The following is a 27321-nucleotide window of genomic DNA, read 5'->3' on the forward strand; positions in this document are numbered from 1 at the left end:
GCGTAACGATAGCAGCCAAATCCGAGTGCTGCAATCGTGGTTAAAACCCAACCAAAAACAACAATATCAAACCCAAGAAAATACCAAAAAAAGAGACGAAATTCTTACCGCAAGTTGCCGGTAAAGTGTGTGAATAAACAAGACGGAAATACAATTATTTGTGAGCAAGGAAAATAAAAAAAAACAGAAAGTGTTTTCCCAGTGCAAAGTGTGAAACCTAAACAAACTTTATAATTGGTGAATTAATAAATGGAAGCCCAAGAAACGAGGTAAGAAAAAAGAAAAAGTTAAGAACTGTAATTAATAAAGACTGTTGCAGATTAAAGAAATAGCTTAAAAAATGACATAGAAAAGGGGCTAATTACGAAGGGCTTAAATTAGCGAAGGCAGAAAAAGTTGTAATTCACAGCAGCATGATGAGATAAAATTAAACAGATGGCTTAAAAAGTAAAGGTAAAATAATAAAAAAAGCTAAAGCCATTTGAGAGATTTAGGTAATTAGGAAAGTAATACTTAACCAAATATTTTTACGAAAATTCTACAATGTAGACTTACTGATGACTTTAACTATAGATTAAATTAACAAATGATTTCTATACTTTTAAAGGTTCTGTCAACCAAAAGTGAAACAGAAATCAAAAGATAGTGATTTAGCAACGACTCTCAATTTCAAAATCACTTTTATTTGTTTCTTAATATATCAAATACCTTTTCATATATATTCTGACATTATTGCTTTCATGCAATTTAGCTCTTAATTCTCCTCCAAAGTTCTTCGAAGCTTACCGGAATCACATACAGAAATCACTCAAAAAATGTTTTATTTCGTCTGCCTCCATCTCACAAAAAAAAGGCATGAAATTCCCAGGGGAAGTGGCAATTTAGCGGCAGTTTGTACCCAGACAACCTTTAAAGCCCAGTTCAGACTGCTTTTTACCCACTCCGAAATTAGTGTTCCAAATTTTTCCAGCTACTGTTGGCTTGGTGGAACGTCTGGGCTTAGGTTAAGCACACAGGAGCAAGGTCGGGTTAAAAAAATAAATTTGGAGGAAGAAAAATAAAAGCGTTGCTCAAGTGGCACAGCGCTTAACACAAATTAGACGCACTTAATTACAGCGCAAACAGTCACAGGAGCGGTCGTAAAATATGCACAAAAAATATAATAAAAACCACAACCAAGCCAACCTCAGGCAAAAATATATTTAAGCAGTCTGCCAGAGGGAGTGGTTGAAAAAGTGGCTGTGGATGGGAGGAGACTTTCAATTTCGGGCATTCAGAAGTTGTGGCTTAAAACTCAATTAAACGAATTGGCAAAAATTTAATTACAATTTCAGCTTCGTTTTTGTTTTAAAGGAGATCGCCAAGGACCACACAGACTAAGGAAAAGGCAGAGAAATTTCGGATGGGTGGAGAAGGAGTCCAAATGAGGATAGACATGGAAGAGGGCAAATTGTTTTGCCAGCTGTTGAAAAGTTTATAAAAACTAATTGTAATTTAGCTGAAAACAATTAACTGCATTTATGAGAGGCAATAAAGCTCAAAAGAAAACCTTAAACACAAAATTTATGGGGCAGAGAACTATTTGTTATGTGGTGGTGAAAGTATTTTTTTATGAAATGCGTTTTGCGGGAAAATGAAAATTAAATATTCAGGAGAGTATTGAAAGGAAAATAATTAAGTACTCAAACTTGTTTAGTTCTTATTTATTTATTTAGTTTGCTTACTAATTAACATCAAAACTTTTAGAACAAAACACTTTCTTCAATCTGGTTTATTCTTGTGGTTGGTCATGGTTCTGAATATCGAATTTTCTGTTAACAGTCATTTATCCAAAAACTATTTGCGGCTATGCTGATTTGTAAAACTAAAATAGAAATCTTTTGAAACCCATATTCAATGCTCTCTCTGTTTTCATTTTTTGGCCAATTACAAATTTTAGTCCAACCAACTTCTGAATCAGCTCTCTTCAATTGGCACCAAAGTTTTCCAGCCCCGAAGCTCAACCCTTTTGCTAATGCCAACAACTTCGGCAGCAACAACAGCTATTTCCTGTTCCGCTGAGCCCGAACTTAGCCACGTTTTATCTGCCAAACAATAGGCTCATTAGTGGAACAGCCCACGCCAACACCCAACGAACCATCCAAAAGCCACGCCTCTTTGGCAAACTTTTCTTAATATCAACGTTGGCATACGAAAAAATACATAAAATAATATTTTCGTTCTCGCCAAGCTTTAGCGGCAATTAATTCGGGTAAGGAAAACTTTAATGACCAGGAAAATCCCCAGAAAATCTACGCCATTTGCCATAATTGGAAATGAAAATATTTATTGAATTATTCAGGGCAAAAGTGTAATACGCATATTACAAGTTCTGCAATGAACTGTTATTAAGGGAGAATTAATTGAAAGCAAGTCTAAAGCCTGGAAACTATTACAGAAGAGAGTTGCGATGGGGTTCTTGGACCGAAAACTTTTCCTGCGACTCGAGAGTTGGCCCGTCAATTGCAATTTTCAAGTAGCGACAAAGTAACGAAGAATGAATATGCAAAATACTTCTTTGGTATAGACTCGACTGTCAACTCTTGGATATTCTTGCCCTTCTTTTTCAGCTGCTCCTGAAACAAGTAATTCCACTTTATTTAAGTTTTTTTCTTCTTCAGCAGTAAACCGCTTTCGACCAGAAACGGATGCCAATGCGTTTAAGTTTAGTTTCAGTTCAGTTAAGTTCAAAAAAATGTGGGGGAAAACTGTTCAAAAATGGAAATCAAGAAAAATGCTCTGCGCACTTTCAACTTTATTTTTTTTTCTTTTTGGCACTAATAAAAATAGCGTGCAAAAGTTTCGTCTTCGGCACTTCTTCGCACTTAAGTGCAAATCTTTTTCGCAGGACTCTCAGCGTTCTTGAGCAATGAAACAATTCAAAATGTCCTTGACAGGGAATCGAAAAAGAGTCAGTGTGCTTGAAAACTAAATGTATTTTGCACTCACTTATTTCGTTTAAAAATAAAAAATGAATTAATAATTAAAAGGAGCAGTACCCTTTATTATACTTGTACAAATGAACAATACTTTTTCTAACATTAATTCGTTATTTAAAGCTTTTAACATTAAGAGGAGTAATAAATCATGTGTTATATTATTGTTACGATTTTTCAATTTTAAAAAGTCCGTATGCTTTAAATAACAACAAACAAATAAAGCTGTAGCTTTCCAATATAATTTTACTGCGGATCCTACATCTTAAACTTTTATGAACTTTAAAAAACTATAAAGAACACAGCAGCAAAATAACGAGCGAAAGTGTCGAGATCTTAACTTTTGACAGCACTTTGCACACTTAACTTTCCCAAAACTCATGGAGTGCTAAGAGAGTTGCGCATACGCCGCGTGTGCCCAGCTCGAAACGGACTTTGGCTGGCACAAAGAGCAATAAACATAAAAGCCCTGGCGATGAAATGCAAAACAATAAATAATGAAATAAAAAGCTAGCCAACAAGGCAACTTAGAGCAGTCTGGGGTGCCCCCCTAAATAGAGCCCTCCAAAATTAAGGAAATTAAATATTTACGTATGAAAGCAGTCGAGGAAATTACGCATAGTAAATTATAAAGAGAAAAAAAAATGAAATGCCGGGGTAAGGGAAAAGAGGGCGAGGGTCCTGGCTTATTACAACACCCCCTAAGGCGAGGCATTACTTTGTCCTTGCTTTCCACACACACTCACAATCACACACACGCCACGGCCATTAATTTATTTTTATGCCAGGCATAATCTTTTCTGCTTGCGGTATTTTGTTTGTATTCATTTGCATCTCCTACCCAATACCACTCTTGAAAAAATTGCTTATCATACACATCCCCCTTCGATAGTGTGCCAAATTTCATGCGTGGCGACAAACCAGAGAAACAAAAGCCAAATAAAAGAAAAAGGCCAAAGGGCACACTACAAAAAATATCGTTAAATGGTCTAAATTAATTATGTACTTAAAGTTTTCTTTCTGCTATTTTATAATGTTAGTTTTGAAAATGCAATCAGATTAAAACACACATGAACATATCATGTTTTTTTTACAATATGTTTTCAAATCTGTTTTAATATTTACCAGCTTATCAGAACGATAAAATGCCAGCGGTATTAAAAATATAGTAGCACGATATGTTTCTTATCAATATGTTAAGCATTTCTGCGTCACGATAGATAAAAGCTGAGGAAAATATACACTTGCACTGATTATTTGATAAATGATAAAACAATAAATCTCAAATTTGAACCTGTATTATTGATTTGATATTTTTCTCTGTGCAGTAACGAGTGGAAAACGGAGATGAGAGGTAGAATTGACGTCTTTAATGATTTGCCTTTGCCCACAAAGAAGCTGGAAGCGATGGTATGGGAATCAGGGAGTCCGGAGGTGCGGATCTGGAAAAAACCAAAAATCTTCCTCTTGGGCATACAGCCGATGCTTCCCCTCCATCCTCTCCCAACTTTTCCCTCCTCATCTTCTCGTTCAATATCTCTGTGTATATTTCGGCTTGTGAGCCATTTGAATACGTATGCATACTTAATTTGCCACGGCTTTGCCTCTGGTTTTGGGCCGTACTCAAATGGCGAGGGTGAAAGGGAGTAGTCGGGGATAGCCGGATACGGCGAATGGCATACTACATTATTGATTGGATATTTGTGCGGGAATTTAATAAAATATGCAAATTCTCCTTTTTTTTGGTACTCCGCACTCAATCGGAAGGCGAGACGAGCCTCAGTTCGCGATTGAGTGGCTCTTCAACTGGACACGATTCAGAAGGTCTCAAATGTGAAAGGATGTGCCAGTTGAAGAGTTTTGGGATTAATTAAGAATCACTGGTTATACAGGAAAAGGTCATGGATGAGAATCTCCACTTACAATTCTGAAGGGGCAATTTATAAGTTACAGAACAAATCCAATTCAAAACGAATCAAAGAAAAATGTACAATAAATTTTTGAATGGTTTTCTACCTTTGCATTTGAAGTGATAGATAGATATAGATATAATATCTAAAAGGTGAATTTAAAGTGCCATAAGGAATTTTAAAGGTGTTGCCAATTATCTATTAGTTGTACCTCAACATAATGACAAACAAATTCTCAGTACTTACTAATTTGAATACCAATTTAATTTATATAGAATCCTAAGAAAATGGGAACGGGTTTCGCTGCACTTTTACCAAAAGTAGTAGCAAAATCCCGATTAAACTTGTAATATATTGATGACAAAGGTCTGCGCTGGAACTCCTATGAATAATGTTCATTACGTATGCGGAAATAATTCAATTTTGTTGCCGGAATTTCAGGAACAGATGTAAGGCATTTCCATTTCAAAAGCAAGCCAAATCTAGTCAGACATCTTACCATGCCAGATTTTGTGCGTGCCCGCTCATAAAACAAACCCATTTCTCCGACAAGGTCATCAAATCAGACGGCGGACTCGAAACAAACGAGTAAAAATACGCCACAATTCTTTCACGGCAACATCAAAAGAAGACGTCAAATATACCGAAATGTCTTCAGCAGCCAAAACAGATGCCTGGCCAAAAGCAAATAAAACAGCAAGGAGGAAGGCTAACAGGCTGACCGAAAGTTGTAATGCCCTCATAAATAATATTCTATTCAGAACAATTTAAGGAACCACTTTTCAGATCTACATATCATTTTGAAGGTAGCGTTAAGAAAAACATATTATTCAGAAAGCAAGTTCTTAGCTCTAGAAATATAAAAAGATTAAGTGATTTTAAAGAAAACTTATACATTTTTTTATACAAATAATTAAAAGTAAATCCAAACAAGTTCTTTAATTATCAGTCCATTGTTTTTCAATTTCAAAACATTTTTGTTTATCTTTTAATTTGTCAAAACTCTTGCACCATTTCTTGGGATCGCGGAGACTGAGAATCAAAGTTTATACAGCATAAGCTCAAAGTTGCTTTATATTATTCCCAAAAAAGCAGCAAGAGTATTGGGGTATCAAAACATCAAGAAAAGTAACAATAAAAGCAACGAGGCTAAAACAGTCAAGTGAACAACACGTGGCCCACATAAAACCAACCAAAACTTTGGAGGAGAAAACTGAGCAAACTTTCGGGTAGACGACAATTGCCTGCAGCTGCAATGTCGGTATATATACATATATATACGAATAAAGCTAGTATGTGTTGAGATCGTAAAGTAGAGAAATCAAATACTCACCCACTTGACTCGACGCGGTGGCACTTAATCAGTCAAATTTTCCGCTGAGGATGGAGCAGCTGGCGAACGGCAACTTTAATTGCCTTCAGCTCTCAGTTGTTCACGACGCATAAATTAAAGCATAATCCAAATTTATGCAGCTTTGCCATTGAGAAAAGAGGGTCCTGTCTCATTTTTTGGTTCTATGCTTTTGCAATTAGTCTAAGTGGACTTTAATATGTCAGTTGTGTGCGAGTTCTGGGAAAAAGTGCTTCAAGTCATTTTGCGGTTACCGAAAAGTTACACAGAACTCAACTCAACTGACTGAGCTCAACTTTGCATTTGGCCCCAAAAAGTTGAATGGAACAGAGGGTTAAGGTTGGCGGGGATAAGGATGGGGATGAAGCATCAGTTGACAGTTTCATGAGGCTGCTGGCCTTGTCATTCTCTAGTTTTGTGGCAAATTATTTGGGCTCTGCTTAGGCTTGGGCTCAGGACTCTCTGATAAACTTTTTGTGTTGTCTCTAAGTTTTTTAGTTTTCCTTTCCTCCTTTTTGGTAGTTTTTTTGTTGGTGGGCTCAAGTACATAAATTTGTGGCTTAAGTCGAGGCTAAATTTGATTTGAAGACGATGAGGCAGGTGATTTTTATTTAGCTTTTACCCCAAAAAGTATAAGAAGAAATTTAATTAGACTTTGAAGGGTTTCGCTGGAAAAGCTTAAGGAGGCATCATCTTAGTAGTTTTCTGAGCTTTAAGGGTTATATAATGAGGAACCACTTTGTGTAGAAGTATATATTTAAATAAAACGTAACAATTTTAATCTGACTATGCTATTATTAAGGTAACAGGACCAAATTAAAGTAAGAGCAACCCATTTCCAGAGATCACAGCTAGCCCATCAAAGTATTATCCTTTACCTGTTGCTAATACCAATTTCACTCTCGCGTTTGCCCATTTCCGTCAGGCTCAATTTGTCAGTAATACCTCTTACCGTCTTACCTTTTTTTTCTGGTCCCATCCAAAAACACAACGCAACTGCGGCTTATGTGCCGTATGCGCAATTTACTAACTCAGACAGGATGGCTGGTCTAAATGATAGCAATGTGCTCGGCTCGCCGGCAAATTATGCAAATGCTGCTGTATGAACGTCTTGCCATATGAGCAAGGCATATTACGCATACGCCGAGTGTGCCATTAAACGCCCACGTGGCGGTGTGGGAAACTGGGCCCTGAAGGCGTGCCTAATCGCAAGAGCTCTAAGGAAGTGCAAACAAAATACTTTTACCAAGAAATATTTTTTGGTTTTGTTTTTCTTATAAAAGCAATTTTGATTCATGAAAAGCAATCAACTTTAAAATTAATTAAATTACTTAAACAAATAAAACTTATTTACTTCCTAATGTACTATTTGTTTTAATAAAACGTTAAGTAATTATATTTGTATTTTGGAGTAAAGGCTAAACTTTAAAAACAAATTAGCATAATAGGAATATGTTTCATGTTCTCTTGAAAACAACCTTTGCTTTAAGATTTTTATCAAAAAAAATAAATATCCAAATAAATATGTTTCCATATTTGCTTCCCTTTTTACTTAATATCTATTATGATATATCTATTCAAAGCACTTTAAAAATAATATAACTTTTGGTTTAACTAAGTAAAGCTTAAATGTTTTAGAGTCCTTTCCGTTAAAATACAGTCAAATTATATAATTAAATGTACAAATTAAAATCTAAAATCATGATTTAGTATGCCCAATTTTAATTGGCTAAGCTTTTCACTCAAAGCAACATATTTTGTTTGTTTATTTTTTCACTCCTGAAAATTATCCTTTGGAGTTTTCCCATAAAATCATAGCCTCTGCCATTTCTCCTTGGGATAGGATACATGTATCCCGCTGTTTATTTTGTTTAGCTGTTTGCTAAAAATTCAAAAATTACCGGATTTCCTGTTACCCACACCGCTTAACCTCTGACCTGCCCACTACCCCACTCCGCCCCCTTTTGCCACCTTCTAATCGAGTGTGCGTGCGACGGCAAATCTCAAAATGGCAAAATGGCAAATGGTAAATGGCAACCGGCAATGGAGAGCCGCGTCAGCGATGGCGTCTGTCGACATTGCCAAGTGGTTTCGTTGCGCGTTGTTGGCTTCATTTTGTTAACTTTCACTCGTTCGCCGTGTTTACAAATTTAAAAATTTGTTTGTGTTTACTTGCCCTTGCAGGAGTTTCCTTTCGGGGATGGTTGTTTGATGGGGGGTCTTTCGGGGGCTGCGGCTTCTGTCTGGAGCCTTCGCCATCATAACTCAGGTCTCGTGAGTTCGGAGGACTTTTAAAGAAATTGTTTTTACCGCCCCTCCGATGGCAGCATTAACCTCTTGCACGGGTGGTCCTAGAGAGGTGTCATGACATTGTCTTTACCTCGCCTAATAAATGGTTTCATTTAATCAAAAGACCTTTATGGAGCACGCATTCTAGGATTTATGCCTGTTTATCTAAGATGACGGCAGGCAAACTGGCTGGCAACCGCAGCGTAACTTCCATGACTGTTGATGATCCCAGGTTTTTCGTTGGATAAACTTTTGGCCCTTTTTCGGGGTTTTGGCCGTGTGCCTGCGGTTGACATAAATCAGCATTAAAGCTGATGAAAAGTATTTTTGGCTCATCTGTATAATAGGTTCCAGCTTAGTCTTAACTTTTCATGGGTCCTAAACGTTGACTCACTTTTTCTAAAGCAATTATGTAGCTACCTACATTGAAAATGAATTGCATAGTCATGGAAATATTAAATTGGCTGGGGTTGACATTTAATATTTAACCAATTACTTAACTTACTTAGTCAGCGATGCTTAAATAATGATGTGCTATCAAAAATTGAATGTTTTTAACATCACTTAATACTGTAAAGTAAAATATTACTTTAAAACATCTAATGACGCTTATTCAAATATTTAATTATCGCTTAAACTACTTGACTCTTTGAATTAAATCCAATTGTGTCAAGTTAACTCTTTAGCATACAAATGTTTTCTAAACAGCTTAGTTAAATCCATTCTAAAATTCTTAAGCATTTCATGTCCACTTAATTGCACCCGTTTCTTAAGATTTCATGCCAGCTTGTTTCCTTTCAGCTTCATCTCTGTCTCATTTAATTTAAATTTCAGTCTTATCAGAATTATGTCATGCATTCATTTCAAAATAAAGCTAATAACATCAGAAGGAAATAATCAAGGCCATCAGCAACTGACTCTGGCATTTGGCCAATGTTTGCCCAACTATCTGCGGCTATTTCGGATTTGGCTTTGGGGTCTGGGCTTTGGGCTTTGGGACTCGATGTTTACTATTTGGGTTTTATGTTGTCTATTTGAAATTTTTGTTTGCCATTTTAAGGCAGAGCTGTAAATGAGATTTTTCTCACATTTGCTTCTCCCATCACCGGACTTCCTTTCTTGTTTGTTTTCCGCCGCCGGCATTCTAATAGTAATTTTCATCTAGGACGCAAGCGGATAAGGTCGGAAAACGAGGGTCTTAGCCAGTTTTTCAGTGTGTCCAGTGATTACAGTCTAGGGTCTGAAAGTCTATAAGTAATAATCAACTTTTTGTGGAGGACAGCGGAAAAGGTTTCTTATGACAGTTCCTTATAAAAAGCTCTTGCGCAGGGAAAACAAATAGAAAACTTCAATTACAGGGCACAGAAATGGAGGGAAAATTGAAAGGCGAATGGAAAGGGAAAGTTAAGACATCTCAATAAATGAAAACTTTCATTTTAGGCTGACGGAACAAAGATCTTAATACACAATCAGAAATATATATGGCTGAAATGAAGCGCGAAAAGATAATTGCTTTTATTATTGTATTATTATTTTCTTCCAAGTGGAAGCTTCTTTTTACCCTTTTCTCTATATGTACTGAATTGATTGGTCGTTAGTTAAATAAATATTTCTCTTGAAGTTCTCCCGCAACAGGGCTTAAAAGCTCCCCCATTGAAAACCTAAGTCCTTTGGTATGGAATGCCATGGCATGGCAGGACCACCAACCAAAAGGATTTCCAATCTGTTTCATTGCCTCCTTTCTCCTCCCTTTTCATCCTTATCCCGGATAACAGGAAACCTTTGACATGGCCAGCATGTATAAATGCTGAAACATTAACTCGACTAAAGAACTTCATTATGGGGCCCTGGTGCTAATAAATCTTTTGAGTCGTTCTACCTTTTGACTCCTGCAGGCAACAATGAATCATAATGAGTCCTCGACTCGCTGGCCAAACACCCGAAAAGACAAAGCGCGCCTAGAAATCCCCATTTATGCAATCGTACGACCAAGGAAACCAAACCAAACAAAGTCGGGCCAAGAAAGCTAAGCTGTGGCCAAGTCGTAACATTATGGCGTGACGGCAAAGTAAGCAATAAGGCGTAGCATAAATTAGCCGAATAAACAGAAATGAAACAAAGGAGGAAAACAACTTTAATGTTTGTTAAGCAAATATTATCCCCGGCCTGGGGGGAGTTTTTCCCAGTTCAGAATGGGTCCTATTAGAAGTTGCCCCTCCGGTTGTGTTACACACGTATTTGCTGTTGTTGCCAAACCCCTAACAACAATGAAATGTCTTTATGTGACGATTATCTGAACATAACCCAGGCCGAATGTGCAATTAACTGTGGCATCCGGTTTCGCTAGGCGTATAGCCTTCATTCCCAAATATGACACACAGAAATATATGGCCAGGGATTTACGGCAAAAACTCAAAGAAAATGTATTTCTTCCTCCGGGGATCATTTCATAAAGAGTTTGTCTATGTGACAGGCGTTAAATAAAATTTGGAGAGGCTAAGAGGATGAGATGGTCACAGAAAAATAATTCTAAGAGGCTTTTTGCGGTCGGCAAATATATATTTAAGATAAATATAATTTATTTACATTTATGTCCCTGTTCAATGCCAATGCAAATTGCATTAATATTTATGTTGATTGGGAATAAAAAAAGCTGTTTACCTTTCGTACTATTTATTTGCTAACTGCACTTTTTCCATAAAAACATTTTGATAAATAAAATGAAATTAAAATCGTTATCAAAATAAACAGGCGTGCGTACTAAACATTTTGAAATGAAAATGTATTGTCTTATTTGCATAAGCTCAACATAAGCATTTAATTAACTTTGGGTTCAAATTATTTCTTTTTGTTTCTTATGAAGATCATCAGATTGTTAGACTTAAAAAATAGATAGAAATCCTGAATTTTGAAGATCATTCCAAATATAGAAAAGGCATTACGTAAAACTTAAAAAATGGCTAATATTCTTTAATAACAGTTCTCCATGATGTTTGATGCAGGCAAAATTGGACATCATAACTCATGTTTACAATCCCTTAATTTACCATTCAATCAAATTACAATGACCAATGAAACGGAAACACTGTAAACAGACAACCAAAAATCCCAATAAAGCAAACGAATTTAACGTCCCACAATCTCTCAATTATTCCTAATTTATTGGCATTTTATGAACAACATGTGGACCGAGTGCAGTACATCTTTGCCAGCCCCAAAACCCCAATGGAACCCATTGGGTCGCCCACACAGATGGAGATGGTAATGCGCTTAGAGAGAAGCCAACATTCGGCAGAGTCATTTCCATGCATATAGGCTTATGCCCCCCAACCTCCCCAAAAAATCCGGTACTTCTCCTTTTTTTCCAAATGGGGCAAAAAAAAAGGTAAATATGATGTGAAGCGCTTATTGAATCGAATTTGTTGACTAGCGTTTTTGTAGAGCGCTTTTCCCCACCACAAAAAACCTTCAAAGCTGTCACAGCTGCTGTCACACACTGCAATTCGAAATTTAATTTTTTTTCCTCATAGTATCGTGTAGTTATGCAACATTTTTCGTGCCTGGAAGGACGTTGCGTGTGTCCCGAAATCAATCATACGCCGAAATCGACACAAACAATACAGGCAAACAAGGCAAAACAAAAAATACTTCGAAACAAAGCCCAAAGTAATGCGATATTTTTTATTGATTTTCATTGTGTCCCTCTTATGGGAACGGGTGCCGAGGGGGTTTTGCTTGGGGCGCCGATATGAAAAGTGCTTGATGTTTGCAATATGCGGGCCCACTTGACTCCGAGCCAATGCCTTTCAAATGCAAAATGCAAAAAGCTTTTTAACTGCACGCCCTGCTCTCAGTTTCATAACAAAATGGCTTTATAAAGTGTAGTAATTGGATAGCGGTATAAACTCATGAGAAAGCATCATAAATATATTGATTAACCATAAACTTTGGAGCTATTTCTAAGATCGAAATCGTTTCTGCAAAATTGAAAACATTAAATTTAGTAGTATTTTAAATAGGAATTTATATAAAGCATAAAGTACAATGTTATTACCTAAGAAAGTAATTTATATTATATTATTTCAAATATTTCGAAAATAATTTTACCATCTTGGAAAGTACATTAAAAGTTTCTTCCTTAATATTGCAAAATATATTCAAAAATATATAAAATATATTTTATTTTAAAATGGTAAATGATTTCTTTGAAATCCTTTTAACAAATGAAAAACATATAAAGGTATATTTACAATGCCTTGAAGGGTATGCAAAGAACGCGATTTCTCTTTTCATTGTTCTTGTATTGTTACTTGGCCAACAATTTCTCTGCTGGCCTATTTTCTTGGGTTTTTTTACTTTATGTGTGCCTTCGCTTGTGCCACTGGTTTCACATTTGTTACTGATATTTTATGACACTGTAAACATTTTACAATGCGAATTCAGTTGCCATGGGATGAGTTCTAGTTGGTACATTTCTGGCAGAGCGAGTGTGTGTGTTATCCATTCAATATGCTCAGCAAAGCAGTACATGTTTCTATAGCGTTGTCCTTGCAAGTCCTTGCCCCCTTACCCGCCCCCTCGGAATGTGTGAATATGAGTGTGTTTACACGCCGTAAAATGCGGGCAAAAAGAAAGTTTTTCTTATTTTTTTTTGAGGTCAATTAAAGTGGGTTGGGCAATTGCGTACAGTTCACACCGAACTATCAATCATGGTTTGCTTTTCTGTAATTAGTTAAGCAGAACCCAATTGAAAACATCTTAGAGATTTCTTTGGCGTTGATTAAGTAAGTTTTCGGACAGCCCATCAAGTGATATTTGTCAAAAAACTGACAATTCCGTGGCGTTTAGTGCGTGTATTTTCTTTTCCCATCATTAATTACCCAAACACTCCCCGAATGGCTTGAGTTTCTCTTGTTTAGCCTGTCAGTTGATTGGACAAGTGAGGGCGAATAGCTCGCGAGTCTGGCGAACACGAAAAACATTTGCTGGAATTGTTGAAAAACTTTGCCAGATAGAGCAGCGGCAACTTAAGTGCTATTGTACGAGCATTGTGAGGGGAAAATGCATAAAAATCGATAGTCAGATGATTGAGATGATTGCTTTAAAGTGGTTATATTATCTGCCCTGCAACCAGATGGATAGCTTGGGGGGAGTCCTTCAACATAAGGCTTGTTGACCTTTAGTATCTTCTGCTCACTTTTTAAGGAATGTAAGCTTTAACTTTGATTTCAATGTGCTGTGATTGAAAATTACAATAATTTGGCTTGCATTTGAAGTTTAAAATATTTAAATTTGGCAAATTCATAACCATCAATTATTTTCATCATCAAATTACGTCTTGCGAAAAATAATTGTAATTGTAATGTGACACTGACTTTTAACAAATGGTAAATGTTAGTTTATCTGAAGCTAGCAAAATAACCAAATCATTTATTTGTAATTGTGCTTTGTATCTGAAAACTGACCCCTTTTAATGTTCAAAATCTGGAATTAATTCTTTTTCCACTTAAAAAACAACCTTTAAGTCACGGTTATACGATATTTGCATGCAACTTTCACATATTTTCGACCAGAAACGAACGCATGAGATATTTACACTGCCACAGCCATTCAAGTTGAATAAATTGTCGTACATAAAATGCAAAAAGTAAAATAAAATAAGTGCTCGAGTTTTCGTTGTGAATGGAAAATGTTTAAAGATTGATTGAATTTCGGTAAAAAGAGAATAAATAGCTTCGGCGCATACCAAAACAGCATCCACTCAATTTATGCGAATGACTCTTAAAGCTTTCAATTTATCTGGTATTTTTTCAGGCGGACTACTTTTTAATGGAAGCCTCCGGAACACCAGTAATAACCAACCCGAGGGAATCAGCCTCATCGGCGACATGATCCCCGCAATGTCCACGTAATGAAAACGAAACTGAAAAAGTTGTCGTGCCGTTGCTGAGCGGAAAAGCAGCCCAGGAAAAAACCAAAAAATAACAAACAAAAATTGGGAGCGGAAAATGAAGTCTGTCATTCTATATCCATATGGACCGCTAACCGGCGGCACACGTTGCTGTCGCATGTTGCATGCCAAAAATTTGGCCATAACAAGTGCAATTTACACAATTGTAAGTGTTTGGGGGAATGTGCTACCACACGGGGCGTATACGCAATGTGGACAAGTATATAATTTAGTTCTCGTTAGTTGAAAATGCCAGGTATGAAACACAAAAAAGCCACGTATAAAAACAGGAGCACGAAATCAGTAGTTGCGGATGGCATTATATTCGCCTGTTAATTGTGGCATAATTAATTGACAAGTGTCGTTGGCAAGAGTTTTTCTGCAACCATTCTGAATGTGCCGTGGCATACCTCAACCTCATTATGGTTATGAAGGGCATGGAAAATGGGGAACAAGTCACGGAAATTCCCCTTCTCAGCGAGGGCTTTTCAGCGAATTTGGGTTATAAAAAAATGGGTGTGAATAAAAGTATTTACTTCAAATCCATTTCTTAAAATACTAATATAATGGTAAAGGTAAAATCTTTAGAAAAAATCATGTTGATGCTTAAAAGAATTTTTTTTTTTAAATAAAAACAAGAAAGGAAAGCTAACTTCGGGCGGAGCCGAAGTTGATATACCCTTGCAGAATACTCTGTAAATTATATTCTCCAAAATTATTCATATGATGCATTCTTAATACTCATAAAAAATCCCAACTTTCTAACTTTAAAAACACAAAAGTTATGGCATTTCCGATCAATCAGTTATATGGCAGCTATAGAATATAGTCGGCCGATCCTTATGAAATTCGGTAGGTCGGATTGATTGGCCAAATATAAAACCCATAGGAAATCCCAGCTTCCTAACTTTACAAACACCAAAGTTATGGCATTTCCGATCAATCAGTTATATGGCAGCTATAGAATATAGTCGGCCGATCCTTATGAAATTTGGTAGGTCGGATTGATTGGCCAAATATAAAACCCATAGGAAATCCCAGCTTCCTAACTTTGCAAACACAAAAGTTATGGCATTTCCGATCAATCAGTTATATGGCAGCTATAGGATATAGTCGGCCGATCCTTATGAAATTTGGTAGGTCGGATTGATTGGCCAAATATAAAACCCATAGTAAATCCCAGCTTCCTAACTTTACAAACACCAAAGTAATGGCATTTCCGATTAATCAGTTATATGGCAGCTATAGGATATAGTCGGCCGATCCCGGCCGTTCCGACTTATATACTGCGTGCAAAGGAAAGAAGGGTGTGTGCAAAGTTTCAATTCGATAGCTTAAAAACTGAGAGACTAGTTTGCGTAGAAACAGACAGACGGACAGACAGACGGACAGACGGACAGACGGACAGACGGACATGGCTATATCAACTCAGGAGGTGATCCTGATCAAGAATATATATACTTTATATGGTCGGAGATGTCTCCTTCACTGCGTTGCACACTTTTGACCAAAATTATAATACCCTCTGCAAGGGTATAATGACAGAAGATAAACCAATAACTGTCACGACTTCTGACTTAACCCTCTTGCTGGGACAGAAAAAATACCAACCTCTGTGGAGCTTGCCAAATGAATAGAAAAAACGAGGACAACTTGCACTCGTTCCTCTCATCTTTTGACTTGTGGCATGTATAAATTACAATTACATGATGCTCGTTATGGCTTTTAATTTATGTTAATGGCAAAATCGTGCTTGAGGTTTTTCCATATTATTTTGTATACTCCTTGTAGGGACAATAAAGAGCTAGAGACGCTTTCAAGAAAAACAATGCAATGCAACTTGGCGGAAAATAATAGACATATTATACCCGTTGCAATGGCATTTACCAACTCGTGGCGAGTAAATTAGTTTTTGTTTAAGGAGAGAACTTAAGTGTTTGGCTTCTGCAATTAGTGCTGCATTTTATGGCAGTTACGAGCACAACCTCGGACGTAACAAGAGAGATTTCCCCCGTAGCCCCACTTCTCAGCCAAGTAAACGTTACGTGTTTAGCATAAGCCTGAGTTAAGGACTCTGGGGGTTTCATAGGATGTGCGGGTTAAAACGAGGAGTGCAGTCACGACACATAATGGATGTATCTTAAAAGCACGCCATTTTGCATTTGTTTATCATAGTCGTTGCTTATTTACAGGACCTCGTGCCTCGCCCATAGGGATTATCTGTTCTGGAAATTGGTTTTTCGTTATTGAAGCAATTTTTTTATAAAATAAGAGGCTTCATGTGCCAGGGAAATATAATAATTCTGTAAAAAAAATTTTCATATTAGATTTCTTTAAAACTCAATTTATTTTCATTGACCAAAAGTATTATTTGAGTTTATAGTAACCAACTTTTAATTGAATAATCATATTTCTGAAGCGAAAATATGTAACTTTAAATGAATTTAATGGAATAAATATATATTGAACAACAGTTATGTAATAATCAAGAGTTTTTGGCCTTCACTCGTTAAATTGGCATCAAATTTCCATCGCATCAGACAGACAGCCGACATGAAAACATTTTCACGGATTAATTAGCAAAATAAACCCGCGCCAACACCTCAGACCCTAAATTTGGTTCAGACTCGTTTAAAAGTAAAAACGTGTTGTGCAAAAAATAACGAGAAAGAGTTGGGTAAAAAAGGAGAGGAAGTGGCAGAACATGAGGGTAGATTTTGATGACCCATGAACCATTTTATATGCGGGTGCTCATTGCATTTGCGTGTTATGTTCGCAAAATACATTTCCCATGTCTCTGATGACTCATTTTGTATTTTTGTCATTTGTTTCTTATAGAATATATCGCTTTTAATCGTGCTGATCTACTCGTGGCGCATAAATGTCAATATGCACAAGTCTGCCGACCTGCAGGATGTATACTACGGTAAGTTCAAAGTTCAGATGTGTCTAGCTGGTAATTAAGCGCACAGAAGCTCGTTTGGGCCAAAACCCAAAGCGGCAATAAAGCCGAAAACCGAAACGAAAAGCAGCCACATAATAAATAAGGCCATTTTAATAAATAAATTAAATGTAGATGTGAAGTCATCCACCAAGGAATAAAATTGGTTGGTGTATGTGCAATAAAGTGCGATATATATACGAAATATGGTGCGACGGGAGCTGAACACTTTATTTTGATTAATGAGATCAAACTTAAACTGGAAATGTTTCATTTCTCTATTTTGATCAGTATTAAATTGTTTATGACTTGGCTACTAAAAGTGAATAAATTGGTGTTTATTCTTATTTGATAAATTTATTAAAGTACTAACAACAAATTAAACATATAACTTTCTTTTAAGTATAATAGACATAATGGAAGCTATAAATAATTTGTATATATATTCCAAAGTTTACTTTCTCGAGTGCGAACTGCCATTTTATTTTCAATTATTTTCCATTTATTGAACTCAGTTTTAATCTTAAATTATATTTATGCATTGCAGGTGTACAAATAGCATATTTTGCTATAATCGGCACACAAATGTCCATGATATTGCTGAGCATTGTGTTAATATTTGGAATATGTCGGGTGAGTTCTCTTGTTTGATTAAAAGCTTTTAGCATTTTACAATATTAAGCGCATTGTTGGCCCACCTCAACCCACTAAAACACACATTCCGCCCACCAATCGAACAACTCAAAGTCAAATATCCGCAAATTATGCGCATTGTGCTTGAGCCTTTGCGCCATGAAATGTTTACCGTGCAAACAAAGCACATTCAAATGTAAATTACACAAAAGCGTTCACACCGCGTGGATGCCTTCTCAGAATTCTAATATCATTTTTTGGAGTGCGAAATGTTACACGTGAAATGCCAAAACATACACTGAAGAAATTTAGGAAATATATTCATAAGCTAGAGAGAGTACATGCAAAACAGATTTTTTTTCTAATATTAAACATGTATTTAATAATTTGAATATTAATAACTACATTAAATTAATATTTAAAATTAATCCTTGAAAAACAATATGATATAGCTTTTACAATCAGTTAAAAATATAATATATTTCATAACAATTATCCAAAGCTACAATAATAAATACCATTTTTGCTATGTTCCAAATATGCAAATATACAAAACTTGAACCAAATGTTTAAAGCCCGGTTGATCTGTGAGCATCACTAGAACTCCACATATGAAAAAGACCGGCGCAGAAACTGAAAAACCCAACAATGTTATTGGGAGCGGCATGAAAATGTGAACAATTTGTCACACAATTGGCAAAGGACTGGAATGGTGGCTGACTGACTAAACTGGAACTGAGCTGCCAGGACATTTGACGTGGATTGCATAGCCCGAATTCAGTTCGGGCTTTGTTGCTGAGCAATCGTTGGCTACATTTTGTGGAATTTTTTAATTTCGACTCTGACAGCCAAAATAGAAACGCGACTTCTCCCCTAAGAATGAACGCCATTGTTTCCTCTACCGAGTGCAAATGAATATGTTACCATGTAATGGTCAAATTAATTGCAGTTCGCTAATAGGCGAGCTGAGAACCGTCAGCTGATGGCCATTAAATAATGCATAGGGCATTGGTTCTTAATTAGGTTAAACGAGTATTTGGACAACAAATGTGAAGGAAAACAAGCAAAAGTTGCGGTTGATAGCATATATAATAGATAAACATTTTCCTTACAAGCCCTGCATAATAGCTTTCCATCACCTTGTCTATTAAGTGCTAGCTTTTCAAATAGTGTGGTAATAAATGGTTATTAAAATGGCAATTATACTTCACTTTTCTCAGAATGAAGTAGATAAGGGTTCGAACAAATAAAGTTCGAATTGAATTTTAATCCACTTACAAATTCAAATATCGAAATGTTTACACTTTAAATCAACTGTTTGCTGGGGAAATTTTACGCTTTCAATAACCTTGTCTATAAAATTCGGTTTAGCTTAATAGAAATCATAGTTGTAGTCATTTACTTTATTCCCTTTACTACACTTGGTCAAATAAAATGTTCATTAGGGGATTACATATATTTTCATAAATTAGGCAAGCGTTATAGCCCACATTAAAATGTAATCCGCTGACAAAATACATTTTCTATGGCCCCACAAAATTGCCATGCAAAACGTTGTGGCCAAAAACTGTCAGCTGCACATCAGAAATTCGCAACGTGCTCAGCAAAAAAAAAATGTTTAGCACATGAAAAAGCTTCAAAAAATCCAATCAGAGGTTTTACCACCATGGCGAGATAAATTACACCGCACTCACCCTTTTTAACACCCACCTCCCTGCCATATTTTATAGTATAGCCATGAAATCAATAGCTTCAATTCTATACAGGTACTGGTTTTTGTGGCCCCTTTCCCTTTATTTCCTAATGGCAATATATTGAAGCTGGTTTTATGTTTTTCGCGTTTTCATAGGAAAACCCTGGACTAATTGTACCCTGGATAATTGGCTATATAACATTTATGGCCCTGGAAGCTGTCGCCATGGTCTACTCCAATGTTCTGCGCGATCATGTAAATAAGGTGAGTGTTCCATTGAATCCCAGGGGCAGAGCAAAATGTTCTTAATGCATATTGAAGATGTTTTCATTTCGATCTGCTGTGGGAACCATTTGTTAAATGAAAAACATCCCCCACAAAGGATTGAGGTCCCCACGGGGGGTCCTTGTTGCATAAGCGAACTCGACGCCTGGCATAAATCAATGGGCATCAACAGCGAAGGCAAACAAATAAATTACACAAAAAGCCTTGAACGACAACAAATCAAGCCGAATCCGTTACATATGTAAAAAGTTGCTGGCTTCCTTTATGCTAAAATCAAACAAAAGCTGTGGGTTATGGTCGGAAGTTGGCGACAGTTGAATGCATTGCCGGCAAGAACTTTCAATGAAGTTGGCAAGTAAATGTAAACACAAACCAGAGTGCAACAGGCTGGGAATTGAAAAGGGGCAAGGGGAAACCGGAAACCGACACGGAGGCGGATATAGATAGACATCAGGTCACAGATGTTCGATTTAGGACCAATTCAAAACAAAAACGGTTGATTAAAAGTCGAGGGCTGCATCTGAGGTTACTCTTAAACAGTAAATTGGAAATCATATAATTTTGGTAATATATATTTTATACATTTATTATACACATATGATTTAATTTTTTAAATAGATAAATATTTATATTAATTTTAGCTTGTTTTTTCCTAAGACCTCAAGGCTTTCTAAATCATTATTTAACGTAATCCTGCACACAGCCAAAGTGCCTTCTTCAAATAAATGAAGCGCACAAAGCCCGTGCTAAAAAAAAAAAAAAGGAAAAGCGGGGGAAATAAACAAACCCTTACCCATAAAAATTCAGAGTCAAACAGACGAACAAGAGCCCAGTACACACTCGCACTTAAAACAAGCGACAAAGTCAAAGCGCCACAAAAGGGCGGTGGAAAAGGGGCGAGCCGGAAAAACTGTGGGGGAGGAGATTGGAAAACTCAAAGACCAGCGGCACCCAAACACAGATACAAACGTATCTGCGACTAGCTATGTGTATCTAGTCCGTCTGCACATATGCAATGAGTTGGGCATTTTTCTGCACCATTTTCCTTTAGCATTTTACATTTGTCTGTGTCGCATGGCATTTGTTTTTGTTGTTCGGCTTTTTCTATTACGAACGTGTTCTGCTTTTCTACGGCCTTTGTTTCGTTTGTTTTTCCACCTAGCCGGGGGACACGGAAAGTTTTTTCTCCCGGAAAATTGTCACCTCATGCATAATTTATTGCAATCCAGAAGGTAAAAATTCATTTTTCTCTGTTTTGGCATTACAAAGTTTTTGCGTTATGGTTTTTTTTTCTTTGGCAAGAGTAGGGGTTTTTACTAATTTGTAATTTAAAGTTTTGTAGAATTTCCAAATCATTTGCGCAGGAGAAATTTGTTTTTAATTTTCATTTTAGCATTATTTGTTAGGCACTTATTTCACTAATTATTTTAAGCTTTCCGTTAAACTCGTAAATTTGCAAACAATTAAAAGTACCTTAAGAGTGGGTTACCACATAGGGGTCTCACAGAAATTTGAGATTTAATTTATGGCTCCAGCTAAACCACTTGAATTAATTTAATTCGTCTCTGTTCTAAGTCAAACTTTCCATTTTCACGCTAGAAACTTTTCCTTTTCGCCCTTGCAAATTGGTTTCCAAAACAGAAGCTTAACATTTTCGCAACTTTATTTTAGTTGTTTGTTTGGCTTTGGAGAGTCAACTGCTCGTGAAAATATTAATAATAATTTATAATAAAATATACGCTCTAAATTTTTCAACCTTTTTCTTCCAGCAATTTGATGCCATGTGCAAGGCCGAGGTGGCTTTCTTTATTGCTCGAGCCCTAATTAACGTAAGTTTAAATAAATATTAGAAAAATGCTTAAGTTAGTAGAATGAATGAGGTAAATAAATAAGTGAACATAATAATTTTTGTATTCATATTACAAAGCTATTTCCATAGTGTAATAAAGGTTGTATAATTGGCAAGTAGAGCATTAGATTTTCTTGGGTCTCCTGTTCCAGGGCTATGAAAAATGCTCTCATCGACTGACGTACAAGCCAGATGGTCAGCATGTAAACGATAAGATAGATTGTGGTCCGAAGTCGTTGACCTCTTATGCGCATTAAAATTGCAGCTGCCAGTTTAAAAACGATTATCACTAGATGGCCCCACAACCAAGGAGCCATGTGATTAGGTGACACCTATGCAAATTGTGAAACAGATTATTATTCACCACAAAATCAAAGTAACAATCAATGCCATATTATTATTATTATCTTTTATAAAAGGATCTAAAAAGGTAACTTGAAAAATAGAAAGTCCTTAAGACAACTTTACAATGAAGCATTTGAATAGAAACAAATTATATCAATCATATAAGTACTTAATTCCTTAAAAATATTTAAAATGAATCTACTTATATTATGGCATTGACATATTTTTGGTTAGTCTCAAAACAATATTTGAACCACTTACAAATAAAGCACCATACAACAATGTCGACCAAACATTAATCTGTATAAAGGCCTTCACAAGTCCTAATCTTCTGATCACAATTGGCGGCAGTACATTGAATCGATGGTTGTGCCATAAGGAATTACTACTCACTTCCTTGGTGAAAATTAAACGTCCGAAATTAAAAAGACTGTGCATCTAGTGGGGAAATTAAACAATTAAAATTAAATTTAGTTGTTATAGTTTAATAAATTACCGCTCCATATAAGCTAAATATTAGGATGAACCAATAATATATATGATAGTATGCGAAGTCGCACCTCAGGAAACTCTCAACGTTGCGCCTGAAACTTCTCCATTGTTTAGAGTCCAGAAAGCTAAAGAGCTCCGTTTTATCTCGGCACGCATCTGCAATCACATCATAGGAATTTCCCAGTGCACAAAACTGATATGAAAATGGTATCAATTTAAACATGTCGCAAATTATGCGATACAAAAGTAGTTCGTGGAAAGTTATACTGTTTCTCATACGAAATTTAAAAAAATACATTAAAAGTTATGTTTCAATTTGAGTGATTAAACTAAGCACGAGTGCTACTAGTAATGGCCTTTTATTTATCCTCTCGGTTGGCTTACGCATCAGTCAATACCAATAGAGGCTAATTGCTTTAGCGCACATCCCACCCTCGGCTTAATCAATACGTGTAATAAATAATTTAATTACTAGCTAAGTCCATTAGTACATTTACGCAGCATAAAAATGTTAGCTCATGTATCTATAGAAAAAAGTACGAATGTGTGCGAATGTATCTGCAGAGTGGCCTTTTATCTAATGGATATTTATGTACTCAATTTTTTTGTATTCCCTTTTGAACAGGTGCTGGCCATGTGGGGAGTGCTCCGCTTCTACAACTTGGTTCGCTCTGGAATTACATGGCGAGGACCAGAGGTAAGTCATTTAGTTATCGCCCAAAAATAGAGCCAATATGATTTATTTAGTCTATGCTGAACTAGAATTTTAGCAACAAAATACAAAATACATTTAAGTATTAGGATAGGAGAATAAAATCACTTTATTACACTATAAAACCACAATTGGACTTCTAGAGTCCATAACTTTACCAAATTTAATCCGATTCCGAAGAGGCATACCTCTAAAGACTTGTGAATTGATTCTCCAAAAATCTGCATTCAAAATTTTCAATTTAACGTTGATCAAATTTTTGACCCATTTTCATGTTAGTTATTTCCCATTTTCCGATGTCTTGTAAAAGAGTGACTCCAAATTGGACTTCTAGAGCCCATAACTTTACCAAATTTAATCCGATTCCGAAGTGGCATACCTCTAAAGACTTGTGAATTGATTCTCCAAAAATCTGCATTCAAAATTTTCAATTTAACGTTGATCAAATTTTTGACCCATTTTCATGTTAGTTATTTCCCATTTTCCGATGTCTTGTAAAAGAGTGACTCCAAATTGGACTTCTAGAGCCCATAACTTTACCAAATTTAATCCAATTCCGAAGTGGCATACCTCTAAAGACTTGTGATTCGATTCTCTAAAAATCTGCATTCAAAATTTTCAATTTAACGTTGATCAAATTTTTCACCCATTTTCATGTTAGTTATTTCCCATTTTCCGATGTCTTGTAAAAGAGTGACTCCAAATTGGAGTTCTAGAGTCCATAACTTTACCAAATTTAATCCAATTCCGAAGTGGCATACCTCTAAAGACTTGTGAATTGATTCTCCAAAAATCTGCATTCAAAATTTTCAATTTAACGTTGATCAAATTTTTGACCCATTTTCATGTTAGTTATTTCCCATTTTCCGATGTCTTGTAAAAGAGTGACTCCAAATTGGACTTCTAGAGCCCATAACTTTACCAAATGTAATCCGATTCCAAAGTGGCATACCTCTAAAGACTTGTGAATTGATTCTCTAAAAATCTGCATTCAAAATTTTCAATTTAACGTTGATCAAATTTTTGACCCATTTTCATGTTAGTTATTTCCCATTTTCCGATGTCTTGTAAAAGAGTGACTCCAAATTGGACTTCTAGAGTCCATAACTTTACCAAATTTAATCCGATTCCAAAGTGGCATATCTCTAAAGACTTGTGAATTGATTCTCTAAAAATCTGCATTCAAAATTTTCAATTTAACGTTGATCAAATTTTTGACCCATTTTCATGTTAGTTATTTCCCATTTTCCGATGTCTTGTAAAAGAGTGACTCCAAATTGGACTTCTAGAGCCCATAACTTTACCAAATGTAATCCGATTCCAAAGTGGCATACCTCTAAAGACTTGTGAATTGATTCTCTAAAAATCTGCATTCAAAATTTTCAATTTAACGTTGATCAAATTTTTCACCCATTTTCATGTTAGTTATTTCCCATTTTCCGATGTCTTGTAAAAGAGTGACTCCAAATTGGACTTCTAGAGCCCATAACTTTACCAAATTTAATCCGATTCCAAAGTGGCATACCTCTAAAGACTTGTGATTCGATTCTCTAAAAATCTGCATTCAAAATTTTCAATTTAACGTTGATCAAATTTTTGACCCATTTTAATATTAGATATCACAACACCTTGCAAAGGGTATTATAATTTCAGTCAAAATTTTCCACGCAAACCTTATTATTTTTTGCGCTTAGAAAGAAAATCATAAATAAATGTGTGGCACACATGTTAGGACATGCGTCTAGACATAATTTATTTGTATCCCACAAGATGGTGGTGGCCCCACGGTCTATTATAATTATTTATTTGTCTTGCTGTTAATTAACTTATTTCATTAATTAATATGAGTATTAAGTATATCAATGAACCTAATTAATATGAGTATTAGGCATATCAATGACCTTTATTAATTCACCACCTCTCTTTTTTTATATTCTTTCATTTCATCAGGCCAAGACCGCCATTTTTGCGCCAATGTACAAGAGTGTTAGTACAAATAAGTCGCACACATACACGTACACCAAGCGGTCAAGGCGTCGCCATAGCATTGAGGCAACTTCCGGCGGATGTTGCGCCATCTTCGATTTCGATTTCGAGTATGACGATGATAACGAAGATGATGACGACGACGATGAGGCGGCCTACGGCCTGGATACGGAGGATGAAGTGAGCTACGACTACGATGATTACTACGATTACTACGACGATGACGAGCTAGCGGAGCAGCAGCAATTGGGGCTGCAGCAGGACGATGCGGATTGTAGTATGTTGGGGGCCAGTAAGGCAACTAGATCGCGATCCAAGCCACGATCCGCAGTGATGAAGGTCAAGGGTCAGCGGAGCGGAGGTCGCCGCACCAACAACAACATTCGCAGCGTGCTGATCAACAAGCGGCACAACAAGTACAAAATCGCCCGGCCGCAAACCCAACTGGAGGTCATTAACGAATCGGAGAAGAGTGCGGGGAGCGGCAGTGATGAGAACGACTCACTTTTGGTGGCCTATGACAGCAGTTCGTCGCTGGCGTCGGTTTGACATTGGCCGCCATGTAAATCGGGAACCGGAAATGGAAATGCAGCCATTGGGGCCAGTGATAGAAATGTCAGGGGAAAGTGCCATAACAGCAACTGCAACTGCAGCGGCAGCGAGAACAGATCCGGAGGAAGCGGAAGTGAGACCGACGACGACGACGGCGATCCTGACGAGGGCCAGCATATGGAACCTGGGCGGACGAAGGGTGGCCAATGTCGTGGTCAGCCACGCCGACGTCCACTGCGACGCGTCTACTGCGCTGTGAATCTATCCATAATGGGCCTCCTGGTGGCCGTCGAGATATACGCACAGATCGCCATATTCCTGTAGATCTTCCAGGACAAAAAGGGTTCTTCCAAGGCCAATCGATCTATTACTTTCATTCCAAAGACCATTAGGTATTTTTTGTGAGCAAAAAAAATTACAGCTTTAAATGTAAATATAAATAAAATGTAAAAAAACAAAAAAGATCTCTTTTGACTTCAGCTAAAGCTTCATACTTACTCATAACGCAACTTAAATGCTATTGAATACTTATATAATAATCGCTGCCTGTGGGATTTTGGAAACATGAAACGATTTTGAATTTAATTTGAAGTATAGAAAAATTTGAGTATTTAATAAATTATTTGATCAAATTTACAATTCACAGAAAACTGTATTTTGTTGATTCCAACTGCTATACATAATTTTCTTGCACTTGTAAATACCTCAACAAAAAGGTCAAAGTTATCAATAATTTCTGTTATAATAAGAACAATAATAGAAATAACTCTAAGTGTATACAAAATATAAATAGGAAATTTCCTACCCAACAAGATAAGAAATAGAAGAGCTCTCCAAGAGATAAAATAACAATTTTTGTGTTTATGAAAAACAGATAATTTCTCCAATTAAGTTAATAGATAAAAGTCATTTTATTGCAAAACCAAATTGAAAGCTTTAAATTTAATGAAATAAATCGCATGTCTATCCAAAACAAATAAAAAAGCCCAACAAAAGTAACAGACACAATAAAAATAAATTTAATAAAAAGTAAAACAATAAAATATATGATATGCTTCAAAACTGAATTTGTATATACTTTCAGCTATCTCAAGTTGATGTCGGTGACGTACAAAAAAACTAAGCAAAATAAACCATATCTATTAGTGTTGTATATATAGTAAGTAATCTTAAGTACAGTTGCGCCAAAAGAACACTAGACAGCCAGTTTAAAACTAACCAATAAATGTGAGTTGATGTATACCTTACGATAAATAAATAATAAACTTGATATTTGTGAATGAAAAACCCAACTTTATTTATTAAGCGATAACCAAACGTGCTGGTCACGTGAAAGGGGAAGAAGCTCTATCCGTATC

The 27321-nt window shown here is 36.2% G+C and overlaps 2 protein-coding genes across 3 annotated transcripts; one reads left to right on the forward strand and one right to left on the reverse strand.

Annotated features, from left to right (window-relative positions):
• On the forward strand, positions 1-27250 carry LOC108038954. 2 transcript variants are annotated; one of them, XM_044457730.1, is made up of 8 exons: positions 1-269; positions 14340-14641; positions 17314-17401; positions 17964-18049; positions 19899-20006; positions 21797-21856; positions 23339-23410; positions 25376-27250. In XM_044457730.1, exons 2-8 carry the CDS (start codon positions 14534-14536, stop codon positions 25958-25960), a joined length of 1107 nt encoding a protein of 368 aa, XP_044313665.1. In that variant the 5' UTR covers positions 1-269; positions 14340-14533; the 3' UTR covers positions 25961-27250. The 2 variants fall into 2 exon arrangements, with proteins under 2 accessions (XP_044313665.1, XP_044313666.1); XM_044457731.1 differs by lacking the exons at positions 1-269; positions 14340-14641; positions 17314-17401; positions 17964-18049; positions 19899-20006 and adding an exon at positions 20546-20591.
• LOC108038981 lies at positions 21917-23010 on the reverse strand. The gene is made up of 3 exons (XM_017115878.2): positions 22718-23010; positions 22483-22659; positions 21917-22208 (listed from the first exon to the last, which is right to left on the reverse strand). The coding sequence occupies exons 1-3, from the start codon at positions 22988-22990 to the stop codon at positions 21942-21944; spliced, it is 717 nt and encodes a 238-aa protein (XP_016971367.2). The 5' UTR covers positions 22991-23010; the 3' UTR covers positions 21917-21941.
• Positions 27251-27321: the final 71 nt, after the last annotated feature.

This window comes from Drosophila rhopaloa, unplaced genomic scaffold (assembly GCF_018152115.1).
Source record: "Drosophila rhopaloa isolate 14029-0021.01 unplaced genomic scaffold, ASM1815211v1 contig_163, whole genome shotgun sequence".
NCBI lineage: Eukaryota > Metazoa > Arthropoda > Insecta > Diptera > Drosophilidae > Drosophila > Drosophila rhopaloa.